At 55.6% G+C, this 22,001-nt stretch overlaps 1 protein-coding gene across 5 annotated transcripts in view; it reads right to left on the bottom strand.

Moving 5' to 3' along the window:
- The window catches only part of RUSC2 (RUN and SH3 domain containing 2), a 53,093-nt gene that overhangs the window by 28,087 nt on the left and 3,005 nt on the right, over positions 1-22,001 (bottom strand). For 2 of the 5 annotated variants that reach the window (XM_083465681.1, XM_083465685.1), the window contains exons 1-2: positions 13,671-13,784; positions 701-2,689 (exon numbers count right to left, since the gene is read on the bottom strand). In XM_083465681.1, the coding sequence (XP_083321807.1) occupies positions 701-2,585 (1,885 nt within the window). In that variant the 5' untranslated portion in view covers positions 2,586-2,689; positions 13,671-13,784. Of the gene's footprint in view, positions 1-700; positions 2,690-4,682; positions 5,044-8,455; positions 8,557-13,670; positions 13,785-22,001 lie in introns of those variants that run through there. The other 3 variants (XM_083465684.1, XM_083465683.1, XM_083465682.1) reach the window with 3 other exon arrangements.

The following is a 22,001-nucleotide window of genomic DNA, read 5'->3' as shown; positions in this document are numbered from 1 at the left end:
GCCGCCTCACTGCTGGTTCCGCCTCTGGGGCACTGTCTGCTGTGTGGTGGCTGCACCCAGAGGCAGTGGGGTGCGTCCACAGCTCCCCATGTGGTCCAGCCCCACTGCATGCAAAGTCTTCCCCTCAGCACTGGGCCTCCCTGAGGCTCTCTGGGGAGCCACGAACGAGCCGTGCTGTCCCTCCCAGACACCCCAATACCCCCCCCATCAGACAAGAAGTGGCCCCAATCCAGATCAGGACCCCCAGTTCACCCACAAGGATGTTCTGGCCTGGGAGGGCTGGTCCCCTGCTGGCCCCGAGGGCTGTCCCCTGCAGATAGCCTGCCTGAAAAGCCTCATCCTGCCCATCATCACCCTTTGAGGGAAGCCATGTTTATAGAATTACATAATTCTGGAGTTATAATGGGCCCCCAAAGGCCATCTAGTCCAACTCCCCGCAACACAGGAATTACAACTTGAGCATCCCTGACAGGGGGCCACCCAACCTCTCTTTAAAAGCCTCAGCTGAATCACAGAATCCTAGAATTGTTGAGCTGGAGGAGACCCCAAGGGCCATCTAGACTGACCCCCTGCAATGCAGGAATCCCAGGAGGAGGAGATATTGCGCTGACTGCCCCCCCTCCAGCATTCAGACAAACACGCACAATCCACCGGCCGCGAGAGAGAAGCAGCGTGCCCGTCACCCAGGGCAGTGGCTTACCATCAGCTCGGGCACGAATGTCTTTCTGGCCAAGGCCGCTGGCAGACCCCTGCTCCATCAAGGCGGAGAAGAACGGCTGCGCGGGCCCCTCCTGCCCGCAGGAAGGCGTCTCCCTGGAGCCCAGGCCCTTCCTGGGGGCGCTCAGCCCCCTCTCGGCGCCACGGTGGCCCTCGCAGCTGCGGTTGAGGGCGTGGGAGGGGAGGCTCTGGCTGTGCCTGGCCTGGCCCTCGAGGAAGACGGATCCATCCCTCTGGTACTCAGGGATGGGGGAGAACTCCAGGGAAGAGTCCCTGCTGGTGCGCAGCGGAGGAGAGGAGCCCGTCTTCTTGCGGCCCTTGGCCAGCTCTGCAAAGGACGTGACCCGCTTGGGCGGGGAGCCCTGGGAGGGCAGCGCAGGGCCGTCGCTCAGCTGGACCGGGCAGCTCATCATGCGCTCCAGGGAGCCCAGCCGGCCGGTGGGGCTGCGGTCCAGGCTGCGGTCGTAGCTGCGGGACCGCTGCCTCCGTGGGCCGGCCAGGGTGGGCGGTGAGACGTTGACGTACACCTGCCCCTCAATGGCGCCCTTCTCGGCCTCCCCCTGCGACTCCTCCCGCGAGCAGTCGGTGTCGCTGTCGGGCCTCTGGAACAGGTAGTACTCGGTGGGCTGCAGGGGGCTGCCCCGCGGCTGCTCCTCCGAGCAGCTGGTGATGGACGAGCCGGCCGGGCTGGGCGAGGACTGCGAGGACAGGTCGCAGGTGACCAGCTTGTAGTAGTTCTGGGTGGCCACCACCAGCCGCGCCTGGCTCTGGAAGCAGGCCGTCAGGTCGGAGGCCTTGGAGGCGCAGGGGTCACACAGGGCGGGGTAGGAGTTGCAGTTGGCGTCCAAGACTGGGGAGGAGGCGTGGTGGCACCCGCAGGCCTGGTGCGGCTCGCCAGGCGCCTTGGGCTCACCGGGCGAGGAGTGCAAGTCCAGGTAGAAGGCCCCCGAGTCCGAGTGGCTTCCGGAGGAGGAGTCGTCGCAGGAGTGGGCCCCCGAGTTGAGGTTGGGGTGCGCGTGCCCGTTCATCTTGTTGTAGAGGGCACTGAAGTTGACCAGGACGCCGTCGGAACTGTTGCAGGAAGAGTCGCTGACGTAGCCCATCGGCTGGTCAGGGGCCTCCGACTGGCTGGAGAGGCTGTAGCAGCAGCAGCGCTGGAGCTCCGCGCTGGAGCAGCTGCAGGTCCGGCTGCGGGGGGCGTCCTGGCTGTGCGCCAGCTCCTCACCGTCGCTGGCCCACTCCTGCTCGAAGGAGAAGCTGGAGGGCTCGGCGCGGTGGCAGCCGTACTCGTCCAGCTCCATCAGCTCAGGCGCCAGGCGGCTCCTCTTGCGGGCGTCTTCGCGGGACAGCTTGTCCTCCTCCTGGCCCTCCACCACGTCCGCCCGGGGGCTGGCGCTCCAGGGCTTCACGACGGGGCTGGTGTCGTGCAGGCGGAAGGGCGGCAGGGCCAGCTCATGCAGGCGGAAGGGCGGCAGGGCCAGCTCGTGCAGGTGGAAGGAGGCCTTGCCCAGCTCATCTTCGCAGAGCTCCTGGGTCTCGCTGCCCCCCAGCAGGAAGGGGTTCTGCCGCTTGTTGGCACCGGGGGCAGGGGGGTCCCTGCGCTGGGCCTCCTTCTCTTCGGGCGTCTCCCCCGGGGCCAGGGTCGCTTCTGGAGCCTGGAGCAAGCTGCTGTAGAGCAGGGAGTCGGCCTGCGAGAGGTCCCGCTCCGGGAGGGAGCTGGTCCGCAGGGCCCCCGAGTCGGCCTGCCCAAAGGGGTTGGCCCGTTTGCTGGTGGTGCCGCAGCACGGCCGGTCGGGGACCTGGCAGTGCACCAGGGGGATGTGGTGGACAATCAGCGTCTCGCCGGCCAGCTTGGGGGGGCTATCCATCGTCGTCGCTGTGCAGGACCCCCGCGATCCCCAAGCTACCCATGGAAGGATTCAGGTGAGGAGGGACCGCAGAAGCGCATCTCATCGAAGCATCGAAGGAGCACCTGGAGGGAGACAAAGAGCAAGGAGTCAGCAGCCTGGAAACAAACGGAACCGGCTGGGGGTCCCACTGCTGGCTCCTGCCTGGACCACCTGGGGAGACCCCTGCTCAGAATTCAACAAGAGACTTAGGGACCCCCCAGGTGGAAAGACCCGAGACCGGGGGGGGGAGGGGGGGAGGAAAGTGGCTCAGCACTACAACAGAGAAACAATCACAATCACCGGTTAATCAGGCTTTCTCAGAAAAGTCCTTGGCCGAGTACTAAAAACCTATAGACACTAAAACAGAGGTTTTCAATCTTTTTGAGTCCATGTTTCCCTTAACCAGGAGGCCAGTTAGCCCCCCCCCCCTTGCCTGCAGAGCTGGCAGCCCCTCACCCTTTTCGAACCCCCTCCTTTGTGGAGTGTTCCCTCAGGCTCCTCTCCCCTTTCCTTGGGAGTCTTCTGGGCAGGTGCTGCTGCCGCCCCAGGTCTCTGAACTGCCCCCCAGGGGCCTGGGAAGAGGATGTCCCCAGTCTCAGTGGTCCAACGGAGACTGGCCAAAGGTGAAGGTGAGGCCAACGCCTTGCCTTGGGTGGCAGCAGTGGGCGCTGCCAGGCCTTCAGCACCAGGAACTCAGCTCCTGGCAAGCCTTGCACACAGCAAGCCCAGGAAAGGCCAGCGCGGCCCCTGTCTGCCTGCCTGGCCTCCCACTTGGCTCTCCATTCCCAACAGCAAGGGCTGGCTGGCTGGCTGGCTGGGCTCCCTCGCCCGCCTGCTTGCTTGCTTACTCTGATGCTGCCTCAGCAACCAGCGCCCCCTGGCCAGCCCCAGAGGCACCATTCCTCTGGGGAGCTTGGAGCCAGGGCTGCTGCAACAAACAGCTGTGCAAGCCTTGGGGAGGCAGAGACGCAGAGGGCATCAGGAGAGGGAGGGAAGGGAAGAGGGGCAGAGGCCAGGGTTGCCTGTGCCACCCCTGACCATCATTCAAGGCACCCCAGGGCGCCATCTGGTTAAAAACCATTACAGTGGACGCTCGGGTTGCGAACGTAATCCATGTGGGATGCACGTTCGCAACCTGCAGCACTTGCAACCCGCAGTGGCGCATCTGTGCACGTGCAGGTTGTGATTCAGCGCTTCTGCACATGCACAAAGCACAATTTAGTGCTTCTGCGCATGCGCAACCCCCGAAAGTAGCCCATTCCGGTACTTCCGGGTTTCAGTGGGTCTGTAACACGAAAAAATGCAACCTGAAGTGACTGTAACCCGAGGTATGACTATACACTAAAAGAAATTAGAGCAAATAATTAAAAGAGGAAATAAATTTGTTGCTACTGAAGAGGAACCTGGGGTCATGCACTCCCCACCTGCGCCCCAGCCGTATCTGCACTTGGTCGCACCTCCTTTCCCTGCATACACAGAGCACAAAACAGCCCCCGCACCCCCCCCCCAGTTCTCCAGTCACCACTCATGTCACCCCAAGGCCTTGAGGGAGTGTCTCTCTCCTTTGCCTTCCCGGGACAAGCAACATCCCATGACAACAGCTGAGCTGACGTTCCCCCTGTGTGCTTCTGCACCAAAACCACCCTTTTCCTGCCCAGGCCATGGATCTTCTTCCGACCCCCAAGAACCAGAAGCTGTGGGGCTGCAGGCAAAAGCCTCACCCTCGCCTGGACAGTCTCCCAAGGCAACTGAAGCAAAGAGCATTTTTCTGGAGAAGCCCATTGCCTGCCACTCCTGCCAACCGCCAGACTCCTGGCCTCTTGACAGAAGAGTGTTTCTGAGTGCCCAACTCACAGCCGGACCCCTTGGCAAATGGACCTTCCTGGAACAAGCTGATATTGTGTCCCCTCCATTAGGGAAGCTGCCTACCTGCGCGGTGACCCCCTGCCCCCACCAGAAATTAGGTTAATGGGATGCTGTGGGAACCTAGCAAGACCGCGTGGCGCAAGGGAGCCAGCAAAAGCCTTGGTTTCCTTGAAGGAAAGAAGAGAGGTGGAAGGGGCCCAATCCACTCACCCAGAGTCCTCCTTTCTCAGGAGTCTGGGGCTGGTGCCTTTGGGAAATGGGGGAGGAACTGTGTCCCCTCTTGAAGGGAACCCCAAGGCAGCAGCTGCCCACAGGCTGCCTTGTCCTCGCTTTCCTAATAAATAGCATTTGATAAATTATTCCTGGCTCTGCTTGGAAATTCATAGGCTCCAGCCCCATTCTTAGAAATGTCTCCTAGTCGGTGGTTCACCACCTGCCAGTTTTGGAGGGATGGATGAAGCACTCAGCTGAGGTCTGGGGAACACCCCACGGGCATCTTGGATAGGCATTTAAAGAAAAAATGGCGATTTGTGGCTTCAGGAATCTCAGCCAAAGCCTCCATGGCTGCGTGGTGGAACGGTGGGGGGGGCAGCACTGCCATGGGGTGACTCACCCCTAGCAGGATGAGGTCATGAAGCCCAGGAAAGCCATTGTGGGGTGTGGACAGGCTCCATAAAGGACGGCTGCTGCTGCTGCTGCCCAGGACTGACCTGCTGGGAGCCCAAAGGGCCCTGCCCTGCCTCTCTCCACCTGGCTTGGGGGGGGGCTGACAGGCTCCATAAAGGAGTGCTTCTGCTGCTCAGACGGGGGGGGGCTCCCTTTTAAAATTGTTTTTATTTTTTATTTATGTCATTTTAAATTGTAATTGATATTAATGTTGTCTTTTTAGTTTTGGATTTTATGATTTATGTGGAAATTGTTTCCCATTTGGTTGTGTACCTTTTGATATGTTTTATTTATTGCTTATGACTTTTGTTATGTGGGTAATTATGTAAATCTTGTCGTGTTGTACGCCACATTGAGCATTGTTTTAACTATGGAAAGGCAGCATACAAACAAAATGATGATGATCTGGCCCCGCCTCACTGGACACCGGAGGAGCCCAGCCAAAGGTTAGCCCCCAAACACTACTCTGCCCCCTCCCCTCTATCCCTGTCTAGCGGTGCATCGAAATCATGCGCACACAGCCGAGAAGGCTTTGCTGCGGCAGGACTCACTGCAGCAGGTGAAAAAGCAAAATGGGTAAAAATTCAGTTAAAATGCAGCTAAAGCCCCAAGAGCAATGAAACACATGGGACACCTTTTCACCCCAAAAATAATCCACGTAGGTCCCTGAAGGCATCTAGGCCATGTGCTGTCTGCCCCCAAAATGCCCACTTCCCCCATCGCCATCTCCGCAGGTAAGGCAGCCCAAAGGTGGGCCTCAGCAGCTGATCACGAGGCACAAGAGGGCCCTCCTTGCTTATGCTAGTTATTTATTAAATTTGCACCCCGCCTTTCCTTCAAGGAGTTCAAGGTGGCACACACACTTTTCCGCACAACGGCCTTGCAAGGTAAGTCAGGCTAAGAGATGGCACCTCCCAGTGGGCTTCATGTGGCTGCCCCCTGGTTGAGCCCACACTCTAACCACTGCACCACACTGCCTCTGAAGCACCAGCATAAAAAATGGAATCTGTCGTCTCACAGGCAGCAAGGAAAAAGGGAGTGAACTGTGGAGGCCAGAGGGCAGGCAGGAGAGGATTTGGCCAACTTGCAAGATCACGCACCGCTTCCAAGACTGGAGCAACCGTATCCACAGCTAAGCAACCACCAGGCTCTGAATTTGCAACCACCAATAGGGTGACAAATCGGAATCCATAAACAGGGATTGGGGGCCAACCAGATTAAGGAAGTGGCGAGATCTCCACCAATTATTATCTTTATAGGCAGCAATTTAGGGGTGATTTGGATCAGGGCCAGCATGTTGCATTTAAAATATATATTAATTGCAGCATGCTGGCCCTGATCCAAATCACCCCTAAATTGCTACCTAAAAAATAAATAAATGGTGGAGATAGACAGGGCTATTTTTCTAGAAAAAGAGGTTCCAGAACTCGCCCTGAACACCTCCTTTGTTCTTTTAGAATGGCCAGGGTGCTCACCTGAGAGGGACCAGAATGGAGTTCTGGTGAATTCTGCCTGGAAAAAAGCCCTGCGTATGTAGATCATTTTCTTGCATGCCACCTTTCCCTGGTTAAAACCATGCTCCAGGCGGCTTGCAACACGGAAAAATATTAGATAATTGCAAACATAACAAAAGCAGTCACAAACAAATAAAACATCAAGAAGTACACAGCCAAACTGAACAATACTCTTCTCTCTCTCTCTCTCTCTCTCTCTCTCTCTCTCACACACACACACACACACACACACACAATTTTGCCTATACAAAACTCAGAAACACACACCTGAAAGCTATCTGCTAATTGCCCCACTAGGGGAAAACGGGTGAGCAGGTGAAATTTTCCTTTTTAGCAACGCTCAGCATCTGTCACTGTGCAGAAGTGAAAGGGATTCCGACTAAACATCAGGAAGAACTTTCTGACAGTAAGAGCTGTTTGACAGAGGAACGGTCTCCCTGGGGAGACGGGGGGGGGGGCCTCTCCTCCCTTGGAGGTGTTTAAGCAGAGGGCGGGTGGCCATCCATCATGGAGGCTTCAGCAGACATTCCTGCCTCGCAGGGGGTGGACTAGAGGGCCTTTGAGATTCCCTCCAACTCTACGATTTTATGATTAAGGGACAGTTCACAGTGTCACACAATTCTGAGCAGGTGTAATTCACCCCCCCCCAAAAAAAACCCCTAGTACTCCTCCAGGAGCACTTCAGAGGGACGTCTGGCTCAGAATCCCACCCCCCATCAGGAGAGAGTGAGTTAGCAGAGAATCCAGCAGCGCTTGGGTGATGCAAGAAATCCCCCAGCCCTGCCGCCTGAACGCATTTCTTGAGATGCCACTGGGACCTTCAGAAGGCAGAGCAACCGCTGAAGGCAGGGTTCAGTGGAGAGAGCAGGCAGGCAGGCAGGCTGGGGGAAGCACTGTGCGCATGTGCTCACCTGTGTGCTCTGCGCACTGGGACCAGGAGAAGGGGGAGGGTGGCCGCAGCTGCAGCAGCAACAGCACCGAGCTGTCAAGGCTGCGGCTGCCGCTCAGGCGAGGCTGATCCAAACCTCCCCCGACGGCCGCTGGAGGGAAGCCCAGCCTCCAACCGCGCATGGATGGATGCATGTGCGCATGGATGGCACAGAAGAGTGTCCCTGTGTGGGCTGCTGGCACACTCCCTTCCAGCAGCTTCCTCGCCTTGACAGCGGTGCCTCTCCAAGCGGCCGTTCCCAGAGCAGCCGCCATCGCTCTTGACTGCCGCTGCAAAAAGCTCTCATCCTCGTCCTTGGCGCCAGAGGCTCTGCCAAGCCCAGAGTGGCAGCGGGGGGGGGGGCTGTATGCTCAGAAGCGGGGGGGAGGGGGGAAAGGGTCTCAGGGGCTTCGGAAGAGGGGTGCCGCCTCCGGAGGGGGTTCCTGCTTCTGGTACGGGGAGCGATGGCAACAAGAGGGAAGAGCCTGTGCAAAATGCCCTCATTTAGAAAGATCACAGGGTCATGCCAGCTGAGTCAGTGCGGTGCAGCTGTTAAAAGTGTCAGACTAGGACCTGGGGGACCAGGGTTCAAATCCCCCCCCCCCCGGCCCTGAAGCTCACGAAGGTGGTCTTGAGCTCAGCCACTGCCTGCCTCACAGGGCTGTCGTTGTGGGGATTAAATGAGGAGGGAGAGAACAGGAATGCAGCAAATATATTAATAAGAGCCGGAGGCACATGGGCGACCTGTTTGCAGGAAGGAAAAGGCTGCAGGAACCTCAAGGAGGCCAGGCGGGGATTCTGGGAGAAACTGTTGGCCTTGGAGCCCCAGCAAATCTCAAGTCAAGGATCAGGGTGCCAGGGACACCGGGACTTACCCCGGGGCAGAAGGCTTTGCATTTATATGGGAGGGCAGGACGGAACACATCCTTTGATAGGCTCCAGCTCATACTGCAGACTAGTCTTATTCTTTTATCCTCTGTCCTCCTAAGGTGCAGAATTTCAAAACACACCAAAATTAACTTAACACATGTAAATTAAAGCATTCAAAAGTATCCTAAGAGCAGTAAAACCACCAGGAGACACTTAAAAACGCCAAACACAGCTGAGAGGAAAGAGGAATCCTAGGACTGTAGAGTTGGAAGAGTCTACATTTAGGAATCCTGCTGCAAGGGCGAAACGAGGCTTTATATCACGCTGGGCAGAGACCCAGTTTGGCAAAAAGCAAACCAACAACCCACACACACTTGCATACACACACAGGCTGGCAGCCTCAATGGGCACCTCTGGAGGCTTCACCTGGGGCAAAAAAACCAGCCAGCTGCCCCTCACTCCTGTAATTATAGCTCTGCCTGCCAACAGCCATCCCTGGATGGGCTCGAACCACCAACCTTCTGGTTAACAGCCAGACACACTGACCCATTAAAAGAGCAAGTCTCCAGCTGGCACCCAAACTGCCACATCTGCCTGTCCCCATCAGGGACCTGCTGTACCTCACATAGCATGGGACCTGGGAGCAGAGAGCACCTTGCCTGAATCACAGGTTCTCTCATCCTCAGCTCCCCCTCTGTGAAACAGGAAAAGCAGCAGCAGGCCTCGCAGGACCCTTGGGAAGAGGTATGAGACCAGGAGATGCCACTACCTGCCTGGGCTCCCTAGGGCAGCTGTGCCCAATCCAACACACATTTCCCCTGGAGAATGGTAGCCTCTAGACATGCAGTCCAGCTGCTGCTGAGACCACTGGCCCAGTTGGGCCAGTGCTGCTGGCTCTGACTGGCAGTGTCTCTGGGAGAGAAAGCAGAAAGGGAACTTGGCACCCCAGCCACAAAAAGGGCAAGCTGCGTTCCCCTACTGAATCCAAGGGAGGAGGCCCTGGGTCAGCGGTAGCTCATCTGCTTTGCATGCCAATAGTCCCAGGTTCAACCCCACAGTTCAAGAGAGCTGCTGCCAGTCAGCGTAGACAATATCTGCCTCCTGCCAATGACTGTGCCAACGCAGCTGCCAGCCTTGGCTAAACACAAGCAGGTTCACCTGGAGTCAAGCAGCTGCCCAGCTACCCGGTAAGCCTGTCCATGAGTGGAAGGAGAAGCCTGCCAGCATCCCATGAAGCTGGACTTCTCCACAGAGCACAGTTAAACTGCGGAACTCCCTCCCACAGGAGGCAGTGATGGCTTTAATGTGGGAATGTTCAGGGATGCAGGAGACGATATATTGTTTGATTATAGCCTTTCCAACTTGTGTAAACAAGTTCCACAATTTAGCAGAGTAACATTCCCCCTTTTAAACTCACAGCGGATGCTTTTGCTCAGGCTCGCTAAAGCCTCTATAATAACTGCTCTGGTATTTCCCCCTTATTCCCTCATAAGAGATAAGACACGGCACAGTCTTCTACAAAAGTATAAAAAGGTTTACTCACACATCATTCTGTTCACAATAGGATCCCAGAAGGCAGACTTAGCTTAGAAAAGTAACATATACCTGGAAACTATCTCATAAGGAGACAGTCCCTTTCTCCTCTCTTGGCTGGAGGCCAAGGGAGCATCTTTGGCTAAGCAGATGTTGCTTCTTTGATGCATGTGGTCAAAGGGAGAGAGAGATGGCTGCCCTGCCCTGTGCCCTGTGCTTTTGTCATTACCTGCACAGGTGAGGCCACACCCACCGCTAGTCACATGCAGAGGAAGTCTGTCCCAGCCCAGAAGGAAACAGGAAGTTGACCTGCTGGCTGGACAAACATTCCTCCCCATGTGTAAACATGTTCACTCTAGGAATGTTGTACTTGACTGCTCTTGTGTTTCACATCCCACATTTAAGAGAGGATTGGACTGGTTCATGGAGGAAGAGAGGGCTATTGGTGGCTCCTGGCCAGGATGCCTATACTCTGCCCTCCGGAGTTGGAGGCAGCGATGCTTCTGAACCCCAGTTGCTGGAAACTGCGGGAGGGGAGAGGCCTCTGGCGGTTGGATCCTGCTCGCTTGCAGGTTTCCCATTGGGGCATTTGGTTGGCCACTGTGAGAACCGGATCCTGGACTCGATGGGCTACCATTGGCCTGAAGCAGCTGCAGGCTCGTCTTCTGTTCTTACACGGCGAGAGCAGGATTGCTGCTGGGATCCCGGAGTGGCGCTGGGTGCTAGGGGGAGCAGTCCAGACATCATCCCCAGGAGGTCCTGCCAGAGGGGTCACATCCCCACTGAGGGCAGCCACTGCCTCTCAGCCTACGTTCCCTCACAGGGCCATTGTGGGAGTAAATGAGGAGGGAGAGAACCATGGGTGCCTGGGAGAGAAAAGGGGGGAACATTATGTTTGCTGACTGGGAGCAGTTGTGGACCACAGGTATTAAATTTACGGCATGTAATGCCCTAAGAGAGAATATTATGAAAATGATATACAGGTGGTACATGACACCAGTCAAGCTTGCAAAAATCTATCACTTGCCCGATAATAAATGTTGGAAAGGTAAAGAAACTGAAGGTACATTCTTTCACCTTTGGTGGACATGCCCAAGGATTAAGGCTTTCTGGGAGATGATATATAATGAATTGAAAAAGGTATTTAAGTATACCTTCCTGAAGAAACCGGAGGCCTTTCTCCTGGGCATAGTCGGCCAAATGGTGCCAAAGAAGGATAGAACTTTTTTTATGTATGCAACAACAGCAGCAAGAATACTTATTGCAAAGTATTGGAAGACACAAGATTTACCCACTCTGGAAGAATGGAAGATGAAGGTGATGGACTACATGGAACTGGCGGAAATGACTGGCAGAATCCGAGACCAGGGAGAAGAGTCGGTGAAAGAAGACTGGAAGAAATTTAAAGACTATTTACAGAAACATTGTAAAATTAATGAATGTTAGAAGGATGTTGGATAGAAAATAAGCGGTTTCCAGCTGTAATGCTTTAAGAGATATGAAAAAAAAAAAGGTTTCACAAATGGGTAAAAGTTTAATGGTAAGGATTTGCTGAACTAACAAATCGAACTGGAATACAAAGAAGGGAGGTATGAGGAGGTCCGAGGAAATAAGTGTATGGCAGTTATGTTATTGAAAATTAATGTGTGTTTTTAACTTTTTTTTGTTTTTGTATGTCTATTTTTCTTTTTTTCTGTTATATCTTAAAAATTTTCAATAAATATCTTTTTTTAAAAAGGGGAGATATAAAAGAAGCAGGCAGAGGGCTTTCTGGGTAGTGGCACCACCCCCCCCCCCCCAGAAACACCCTCCCATTCGATAACCAGGAGATAAGTAACTATCCAACCTTTAGAAGAGGTCTGAAGGCAGCCCTGCATCAGTTTTTTTAAATATTTAATGTTTTCTTATGTCTTTATATATGCTGGAAACCGCCCAGAGTGGCTGGGGCAACTCAGTCAGATGGGTGGGGTACAAATAATAAAATGATGATGACGATGAAGGAAATCAGCTCCTTGCTATGGAAATTGTTGAGCTCAGCTCTCTGGCACCAAACAACTGTGAACATCTGCAAAATGAGAGACCTAAAAGGAGACTGTTGCGTCTGCAAAAAGTGACCGGGGCTGAGAAGGAAGCGGAAGGAGAGGCCTTCATCAATAATAAACAGACTTGCCCAAGTGCCACGCAAATCCTCAGGGGTCCGGAATAACAGGCCTCTTTATTGTGTCCATTTCACAGACAAAGAGAGGACCCACGGAGTCCTTGCTGCAAGGGGGCTTCCTTCCAGGCCAAGACCAGGCCCTGCGCCACACTCTTTCCAGGGCCAGCGACGGTATTTTTATTCACAAAAACGTTTCTCTGCTACCGCCTTAGCATAAAATCTCAGGGTGGGGAACAACAACACAGCATGAAGCCCCATCGGAAAAGAAGCAAACCATCACTAACGCGATTGGGGGAGGGCGGTCGATTTTACAGAGCTGCACATTTTGGGAAAGTAAGATGCTAACAGAGCCCGGCTCCACGCTCGCCCCCGTGGGAGGGGAAGGAGCCCTTCCCGGCTCGGGGACTGAAAGCCCCCACCCAGGCCGGCCCCTGTCCCCCCCCTCCTGCCCACCGAGACCCTCCCCTGCCGGGAGGAGGCGACAACAGCCACACGGAGGAGGGCATCCCTGGACCCCCTCGATACCACCCGGGCAGGCATCCTGGGAAGAGGCTCTCCCCACGGCTGCGGCTCCCAGGCCTGCCGCCCCCTCCCCAGCCCCAAATCTCCTTTCCCCTCCATTGGTCATATCCTGATGCTGCTCCCCACTCTGGAGAAGAAGAAAAAGACGCACCGGAGAGACCCCTCGGCCAAAGCGCCCCTCGCCTCCCGCGTCAAGCTCCAGCCTGCGCGCCCGCACTGCCAGCCCCCCCCCCGCCCCCCCCGCTCTTCCCAGGCCGCGCTCCCGGAATTTGCGAGAAGAAAATGGTGCCTGCCGAGGACGGCGAGCGGCCGCCGCCTCCCTTGCCCTGGCGAGGATGCCCCGGGAGGGCGAGGAGGCGCTGCAAGGCACCTGCTGCAGACCCCGCGCGTCCCCGGGGAGGGATCTCCAGCTGCCCCGGGGCGGGTGGGGGGCATCCCTCAAGCTGCGCGGCGAAGCAGCTGTCAAAACTCCCGGCGCGGGGTGGGGGGTCGGGGGCTGCAGCAGGTAGGGGCTCCAGGAGGAGGCGGCCCCCCCATCCTCGCCCTCCATCCCTCCGCATCCTCCCTGCCTCCATTGTCTCCGCCCCCCCCCCCCTTCCAGGCAGCATCTCTCGCTCGCTTTGTCTGGCGGCAGCGCCGCTCCCTTTGCAGGTGAGCCTGGCCCGGAGCAGGGAGGGCAAAACCCCAAGGCACGACCCCCTCCAAACAAAAAAAAGCCCCCCTCTCACTAAATAACCACCCCTCCCTCCCCCCCCGCCGATTGCAGCAGCAGCAGCAGCCACACCCCGAGTGGCGGCGCACAAAGGCGAGGATGCCCGTCGCCGCTACCCTCGGGGCTCCGGGCAGCCAAGCGGCAGGACGCCTGGGTCCGGGTCCAGGGAGGCGGGGGGGGGGTCCTGTGTGTAAGGCAAGCCTGGTGCCCGGAGGAGCGAGTGCGGCCCGGGGCCGAGTGAGGACGTGGCACGGGCCACCTGCGCCCCCGGGGACCCCCGCGCGGCCCGGCTCACCTGGGGCGCCGCTCCTGGGTGGGCGGGCGGGCGTCGTCCCTGGTGCTGCTGCTATCGCTGCCTCCGCCGCCGCCGCCGGGCTCCGCGCTGCATCCCTGGCAATGCGGCGGCGCTGCGCAATGCCCGCTCCGCCTCCCGCGCCCGTGACGTCGCGCCCGGGACCGCGGCTCCGCTCCTCGCGCGCGGGGCACCGCGCAGGCCCCGCGGGATCAGACGGGGGGGCGGCGGGGGGGGCAGTCCGAGCGAGGAATCGCCGGCCCCCCGCCTCCCCCCCCGCCTGCCCAACGGGGCCAGGCGCGCTCCTGCCCTGCCGGGCGCGCGCCGTCGCCTGGGAAAGCGAGATGTGGCCGCCAGAGCGGGAGAGGATTCCCTTTGGGGCCCCTGGGGGGCCGCTGGGAGGAGGGCCCCCACCGCACCCCAGCCGCCGCGCCTCCCATCCGTCAGGATGTCAGAAGTGCCTCGGATGAGGCCCCTCGGGCGCAGCCTCCTGCTGTCGAAGGGGCCAAATATCCCCGGGCATCTGGATAGACTGGCCCGGGAGCTGGTGGTTCCACCAGAAGCTAAGAAGCGCCTGCCGGGTCAGACCAAGGAGCCCCCTCGTCTGGCATCCGCACCTCGCAGGGGGCAACCAGCAAGCAGCATTGGGGCACAAGGGAAGGAGAAGCGAAGAAAAGCCCCCTGGATGAGGCCCTCACCATGCTCAGCCAGATGCTCTGAAGGGATCTGAGCACAAAGGATCACACACTGTCCAGCTGAAAGGGACTCCAAGGGTCATCCAGTCCATCCCTCCTGCAATGCAGGGATCCAGCTGCAGGACTGGCCTGATGTTCATAGATGGTGCATAAAGAACCGCGAGAGGAGGGGCCCCCTGCTGGAAAGGACCAAGCAGGGCCATTTGCTTGCAACAACAACAACAACAACAACAACAACAATATTCCCCAGCCACTCTGGGCAGCTCCCAACAGAATACTAAAAACAAGATAAAACATCAAGCATTAAAAACTTCCCTAAACAGGGCTGCCTCCAGATGTCTTCTCAAAGTCAGATAGTTGTTTATTTCCTTGACATCAGATGGGAGGACGTTCCACAGGGCGGGTGCCACCACTGAGAAGGCCCTCTGCTCCTCCCCCCAGGCTACACAGACCCAGAGGCCTCTCAGGCAGCCCCAGGAGGTGCCTGACCCACTCCCCCCAGGGCTCCCCCAGCAGCCTCTTCCTCAGACTCTGGGAGGGGTGGGGGTAAATTTGTAAGTGGGCACAGAGGGGTGAGCGCCATGAGGGGTCGGCTTCAGGAGAAAGAAGCTCTCTCCAGCCCCAGGGCTGTGGGCAGTGGTGGCCTTGGGAGGGGAGGGGTGGCAACAGATCTCCCAGGGGTTATTTTTAACACTCCCTCACATGTGAATGTCTGTTGCATTCAGGGAATGAAAATAGCCTGGTGTGGCACGCCCTCTTGATGCCCTGGCGCAGCAGAGTCCTGCATTCACGGGGGGTGGGGGGTGGGAGGAAGATAATAATAAAAAACAATTATTTTATTATTATCACCCATCTGACTGGGTTGCCTCAGCCACTCTGGACAGCTTCCAACACATATAAAAACATGACAGCTTCCCTATACACTGCAGAACCCACCCCCCCAGCAACCCCCCCCCAAAAGCACAGGGGATGGGCTGGAAGGGGCCATCAGGGGAGGTTTCCAAGGGGCAGCTGAAAACTCTGCCTGCAGGACTGAAACAAATGAGCTGCTGGGAGGGAGAGCAAACTGGAACTTTTGAGGAGGGCTGGGGGCCTGTTCTAGCTGGTGCCCATTGGGAGGGTGGAAGGAGGGAAGGAGGCCAAGAGCAGGGGGAGCAGCCAGAGGGTGGCATTCAAATAAGTTTGACTCAGAGTAGGCCCATTGAAATGAATGAGCACAACTATGCGATGTCTCACGGGTGAGTGAAAATCTACATAAGGAACCAGCATAAGGAACCAGCGGGGAGTCAATATCTACATCCCTGCCTGTGGATCCTGCTGCCTGAGGTGTGTTGGGGCAGCCAGCGAGGAGCCCTTTTCTGTGGGGAGGGGCTCAGGCTCAGCAAAGAGACATTCTGCCTCTGCCTCTGTGTCTGAGCCCCCAACCCCCAACCCCCGCTGTGGAGGGCAGAGCTGACTACTGCTGCCACCTGCCAGCTTTCTTCATTGAGTTTGTGGCTGCCCAGACCCCACAATTCTATTTTTCTGGGTGCCCAAGCACCCATGGCCCCCCCCCCGGGTTGGCTCCTATGGCCAGCCCTGCCACCCAGAGGCAACTAATTCTAGTTTTGCCCCTATCGCCCTCTTCCCTGCTAAGTTGCACAAGGGCAACCCTGGAATTCAGGAGGAAGCTGGTGGGCCCTCACTGGCTGGCTGTAAGGAAGAGGGCAGGATGGGGCGGCGGCTAAGGGCGCCAGGGCAGTGCCTAATGGAGCAGCCGTCGCTGATCATGGCACACAGCTTTCCGGAGTGTGATGTGCTGAGATCCGGTGTGGTTCAGGGGATGAAGAGCTGGGAGCGGATCTTGGGAATCTGGGTCCACGACCCTGAAATGTGCAGATCAGGCCAATGGCCCCTCCCCCTCGCCTCACAGTGGGCAACCAGAGTCCACAAAGAGAAGCCCACAAGCAGGATTTGGGCACAGGGGTCCTCTGCCCGCCTGCATTTTCTGGCAACCACAGAGGCTCTCTCTTCCGATGGGAAGAAGAGTGAGCCACCTCCCGTGTCAGAGATGCCAAACACTATCAAGGCCGCACAACGACAAGCAAGAGTTTGCTCACGTGCGCGACAAGTACTGGCTGAGTCCTAAGATTCCTGCAATGGATTCTATGATCCAGGGGAGTTGTCGCCAAGGAAACGAGCAACAAAGCACCAAAACCTCTCAAAATATCAACAAAACAGTAAGGAGGTGAGCAGAGCTCTGCAGCAGCAGGTGGTTCAAGCCAAAGATGCTCATCTGGCCACGGCCAACCAGGTGTCCATCCTGGGCATCCTACAGGCGGAACAGGAGCAAAACAAGAGTCCTCTGCCCTCTTGCACCAGCAGGCATTCAGAGGCAAGCAGACTCCGAGAATGGAGATGACTAGTAGCTCCTCCTGAGTAAATCACCGTGGGAAAACAGCTCCTCCTGACACAGAGAGGTCCTCTTTTACACAAGAGGGCTTTGCAACCTGTGGACCAGCCGAGATCCTTACCTAGTTTTTCAGTCTGCCTACCAGACAGTTGATATCAAGCAGGCAACAGAAGCAGCAGGCACCAATTCTCCTCGCGTGGCATGTTGTTTGTGAAACCTTCAAGGGCCTTGAAGATGCCACCTCCTCAGAGGAAGAGCAACACAGCAAATGCAGAGGAAGAGACAGAGGCAGCTGCCGGAAAGGAGAAAGAGGAAAACTTGACCAGGAATGCCCCAGAGATGGGCGTCTCTCCTTGATTCAAATATTAATACCCGCACACACTAAGAATGTCCTTTAGGGTATAAGTGACGGAAGGCAGACCTGCTTTCCAGATGCCACCCTAACACTCCTGCCCTCCTGCTTGCAGGTAGCAGCCCCTGAGGGAGCCCCCAGTCCTGGCCTCACAAGAGCCTCCAGATGCCACCTGCCTGACCCACAGAAGCACCTTGGGGGTGAATGAGGGGGGCGTGTTCTGCTTGGTTCAGAGGAGCAGACCAGATATAACCAAGGGAGGGCCATTGAGCCAGGGGCCAGATCCTGGCAGGTTCTATGCACGGTTCTGCAGCCAGCTTTCCTCTTCTCTTGGGTGCCTCCCCTCTGCAGTCTGCAGAGCCTCTGCTGGGGAGGTGGAGAGAGCGGCTGGCCACCAAGGGAGCAAAGCCTGGGCTGCTGAATGAAAAGGCCCAGTGTCCATGCAAAGAAAAGCTCCAAGGAGGGGCCTGGCACAGACGCGGCTCGGGTCACGATCCCAGGGGAAAGGGCCAGGGCAGATCTGCTCTGCAGGCTTGTGCTGAATCCTCTGGCTGGCAAAGCACCACCTTTGGCAAGACAATTCCCCTGGCTGAGCGAGGGCCGGGCCAGTGCTCCTGCGCATTCTCCCCAGTGCTGTGTGGCCACCAAGGCAGAGATCTCCATGGCCCAAGAGAGAGGCACAGCTGGTGTGCACAGACTCCTCTTGGCTCCAGGCTCTGGCTTCCAGCCCTTGGCCTGGGCTCCTCCATCTATCTTTTGCCCACCTGCAAGGGGCTCCACCTGATTCCTGGAGGCGCCAAGGGAGAAGAGAAGGCCTGCCTGCGCCGGAGCTTGGCTGGAACAAACTCCCTTTGCAAAGCCCAAAGCATCATGCTCTTCTTTTCCAGCATGGCGCATCAAAGAGGTGGGAGCTCCAAGTTATCCAAGGTGAAATATCTCCCTTTCCTCCTCACCCTGCAACTCTTCCAGGAAGGCACACACTCTTGACCCAGGGGCTGAGATGAGGCCTTCGCCTCCTGAACCCTTTCAAACAGACTGGATTCCTTTCCGCTGAAATTCCTCAACTAATTTCTCTGTTCCAAAGTGTTGCTTCTTGTCCACAAAGAATCATTAACATGGTTTAACCCCCTCATAAAACAATTTCCTAAGAGCTTCTATTCAGAATTCGACGCCACTGTGTTTATTATTTGACCGAGGTATCTTCTAACTTAATTGTTATTTAATAAATATGTTAGCTGCTTCTCAAAATAAAGCATTGGTGCAAGCCGTCATATCATGTCTGATAAAATCTGCTAAAGGCATACGCAATATTGCAATAAAACACTTGTGCCATAACAAGTAGGAACAACAGAAATCACAGCAGCCATTTAAACAGCACCCCCCCCCACCAAATCAAAAGCAATCTGGAGAAATCAGAGATCACCCCCATTTTTCTTTTCCTTCTTTCTTTTCCTCTTTCTCTGTTTCCTCCCTTCTCCTCGCCTCTCTTTTCCCCACAACCCCACATTGCCTATAACAAAAATGTCTCAAACGGAGATGCAGAATGTGCTTTTGTTACTTATGGAAAAACTTTCATTAAAAACATATTTAAACTAGTAATAGTAATAATCAAGCCTCCTAAAGTCCAGGGCCAAAGCATGTCCCGCCACATGTGTTGGATGGAGACATTATCTGAGACAGGTTCATGGGTGCCCTGAAGGCTCCAGAGGACTGAACCCCCTCCAGACCACAAGTATTGTGGAGCTGAGGGAAGGAATGCATTTGGGAGCAGGGAGGATGGTACCTTAACAGAATCCCTGTCCTCTCTCAGCTACTCAGCACTGGGTAGAGAGACACCCAAAATCCACTGACTGCTGGACACAGAATGGACCTGCGCCTCCATGGACAGCTGGGAGTCCAGAATGACTCCCAGGCTGTGCACCTGGTCCTTCAGGGGCACAGTCATACCTCATCTTATTCTCCAAGGAGCTTGGGGTGGTGTATATTGTTTTCTCCCCTTCCTTCTTTAATCCCCACAACAACCCTGTGAGGTAGGTTAGGCTGAGAGGCAATGTGACTGGCCTCCAAGGGGGATACATGGCTGACTATGGGGTTTGAATTCTGGTCTCTTCTGGGTCCTAGCCCACCACTCCTGGAATCCTAGAATGGTAGAGTTGGAAGGGACCCTGAGGGTCCTCTAGTCCAACCCCCTGCAGCGCAGAAATCCCAACTCAAGCTTTCTCGGGCAAACAGTCACCCGACCTCTCCTTAAAAGCCTCCAAGCAAGGAGAGTCCACCACCTTCCAAGGGAGTCCATTCTATAATGTCTTATATATATAAAATAATGTATTTTAGTGTTCTGTTGGAAGCTGCCCAGAGTGGCTGGGGAAACCCAGCCAGATGGGCGGGGTATAAATAATAAATTATTATTATTATTATTATTATTATTATTATTATTATTATTATTATTATTAGTTCGTAAATGTACCAAGCAAACACGTACATAAATATATAAACCATATGTCTGAAGCAGCACAGGAAAACAGCCCTGAAACCATTTTGGCTCCCAAACTGACCAAATGTTTTCTCTGCAAGGTCAAGGAAAATGGAAAAGCCTCCCCATTGTCTTTTCCTTCACAAATCCTGTCTTAAGGGTGTGTCTGTGTATGAATAGGGTGAGCCTGTGACCTGGCTCAGGAACTAAGTATTTATCATTACAAAAGAGTGGCCAGGCGCCCCAGGGTATCCAATCAAGTGAGCATTAACAGGTCACCTGCCAGACAGGAGGTAAACAACGCACTCAGATTTCTGGCAAACAACGCGCTCAGATTTCTGTTGTAGACCGCCCCTTCTGTGATGTATGTATGATGTTTCTGGGGGTGGTCTTGGACTTCAAGGCAGGGAATTTAAAATGTCTATATAATGGTGGGCACACCTTTGTTTGGGGTCCTCCTCCTCCTCCTCCTCCTGCGTGTGAGGGGAGCATCCTGTTGCAACAGTTTAATAAAGATCAGGCTTACGAGCTGCTTTGCTTCTCAATATTCTCTGGTTGGCCTCTGTTATTTTCTCCGAACGATGGAGAACCTACAAAGGACTCTATAAGGGCTCTTGTGTCCCCCATAAGGGAATAAGGGCAGATTTCCGTTTATTACACCCCCTTCAAGCTAAAGGGGGCGGGTGTCTGTGAGGCAGGCTGGGAAAGGGTGAGCGGAAGGATGAAGTCCAAGAGGAAAGGAGCCTTGGAGGGTGTGGCGAGTGTCTGTTGCCGGACGATAGGGGGGCTGGGGAGCTGGTGTGCCTGGGAGGGACTGAGAGATAATGGTGGGTTTGAAGCTCTTTTGCATCTCAGCATAGCCTGTTATGCGAGGCCAAGGAACTGGAACAGCTCTGCCTACAAGGACCACTTTTTCTGGCCCATTAAACATCCCAAAGCAGTGGAGTAAAACAAGGGAAGGAAGGCTTGACTCACCCACAATTTGGGTGAACGGGACTCCAGAGGGAAGAGGCCCTGAACAAGGCCTCTTTCTATGCAGAGCTTCGGCAGTTCTGGTTTCCTGACCTCACCTGACCCCACGCTGCCCTGCCAGTTTGCATCCTTTCCAAATTGGCTCAGACAATGACCAGCTTGTTTCGCCTTTCCTGTTCTGGTCAGGATCAAACAGTAATGAAGATTTGGGGGGAAGCGGTTAGGCGGGGGGGGTCTAGTTTAGGGCCGGTGATGAATCTCAGGCATCCCAGGGACTGAATGTGGCCCCCAGACCTCACACTGGCTCTCCTCTGCAGTTTCCTCGAGTGCTTCGTATTGCAGGCTTCGTACTGTATGTTTTAAAACACAGTTGTATGTTTCCCTTCATTTTCTTGTTTTATTTTTTTGCAATCGGCTTTGGGTTTGTTTGGGGGGTTTGTTTGTTTTTTACAATCAAGCTGTGTATAAATTTTATGGGAGAGATAGATAGACAATAGATAGAAAAATATCACATCCAGTTCTGCCTCTGCCCTTGACCACCCAGGTGCCCAGGGGGGAATTGCAGCCTTTGGGCTGACCAATGTTCCCTGCCTCAGTTCATTCTCTTTGCTCTTTCCCTCCATCCTCCAGTTAAGTGCTGGGCCTCCTCAGACTGGGAGTCTCCCTTCCTTGGGGTGAGCAGCATCCTTGAGACGGGGAGGGTGCCCTGGCTGGATGAAACTACATTGCCCAGCATGCAGTGCTTTGGAGGAATCAAAACAACGCTCCCTGCTCCTGCGTGCGCCCCGTTGCATGCTGGGTTATGTAGTTTCCAAAAGGCAAAGCAACCTCTGTAGAAGCCGCCAGAAGGTGGTGGATAAGAACATGGAAAGAACTCATTTCCATGGCTTTGCCACTGGAGGGGGCGAGTGGGGAGCAAGGCGTTGCCATGGCATCCCACTTTCCCGCCTCTAGCTCTCCACCCAGCTCCAGCTGATGCACATCTGCAAAGCTCTGACTCAGCTGAGCAGCTCAGGCAGAAGAAGCACAGGGGAGGAACTGGGCCAGCCTGAAAGCAGGCCTGGCAGCCAGTCAGTCTCTCCTCTCTCAGCCGCGTGCAGACACATGTGATCCTGGCTGGCTGGACCCACTGGACTAGCAGGAGCCATGCAAAGATCAGCCAGCCAGAAGGGCCATCTGCATCTCTCTGACAAAAAACGGGAGACATTTCATAGAATCCTAGGATTGTAGAGTTGGAAGGGAACCCCAGAGGTCCTCTAGTCCAACCCCCTGCAGTGCAGGAATCTCAGCTACAGCGTCCATGGCAGATGGCCATCCAACCTCTGCTTAAAAACCTCCAGCAAAGGGGAGTCCACCACCTCCCAAGGGAATCCATTGCACAGTTAAACGGCTCTCTCTCTCCAAAAGTTATTCCTGGAATTTAGTCAGAATCTCCTTTCTGGCCACTGGA

Source organism: Podarcis liolepis, assembly GCF_965112155.1.
Source record: "Podarcis liolepis genome assembly, chromosome: 11".
NCBI classification, from domain to species: domain Eukaryota; kingdom Metazoa; phylum Chordata; class Lepidosauria; order Squamata; family Lacertidae; genus Podarcis; species Podarcis liolepis.
Note: the sequence above shows the minus strand (reverse complement) of the source record. Positions and strands in the feature narration are given on the sequence as shown.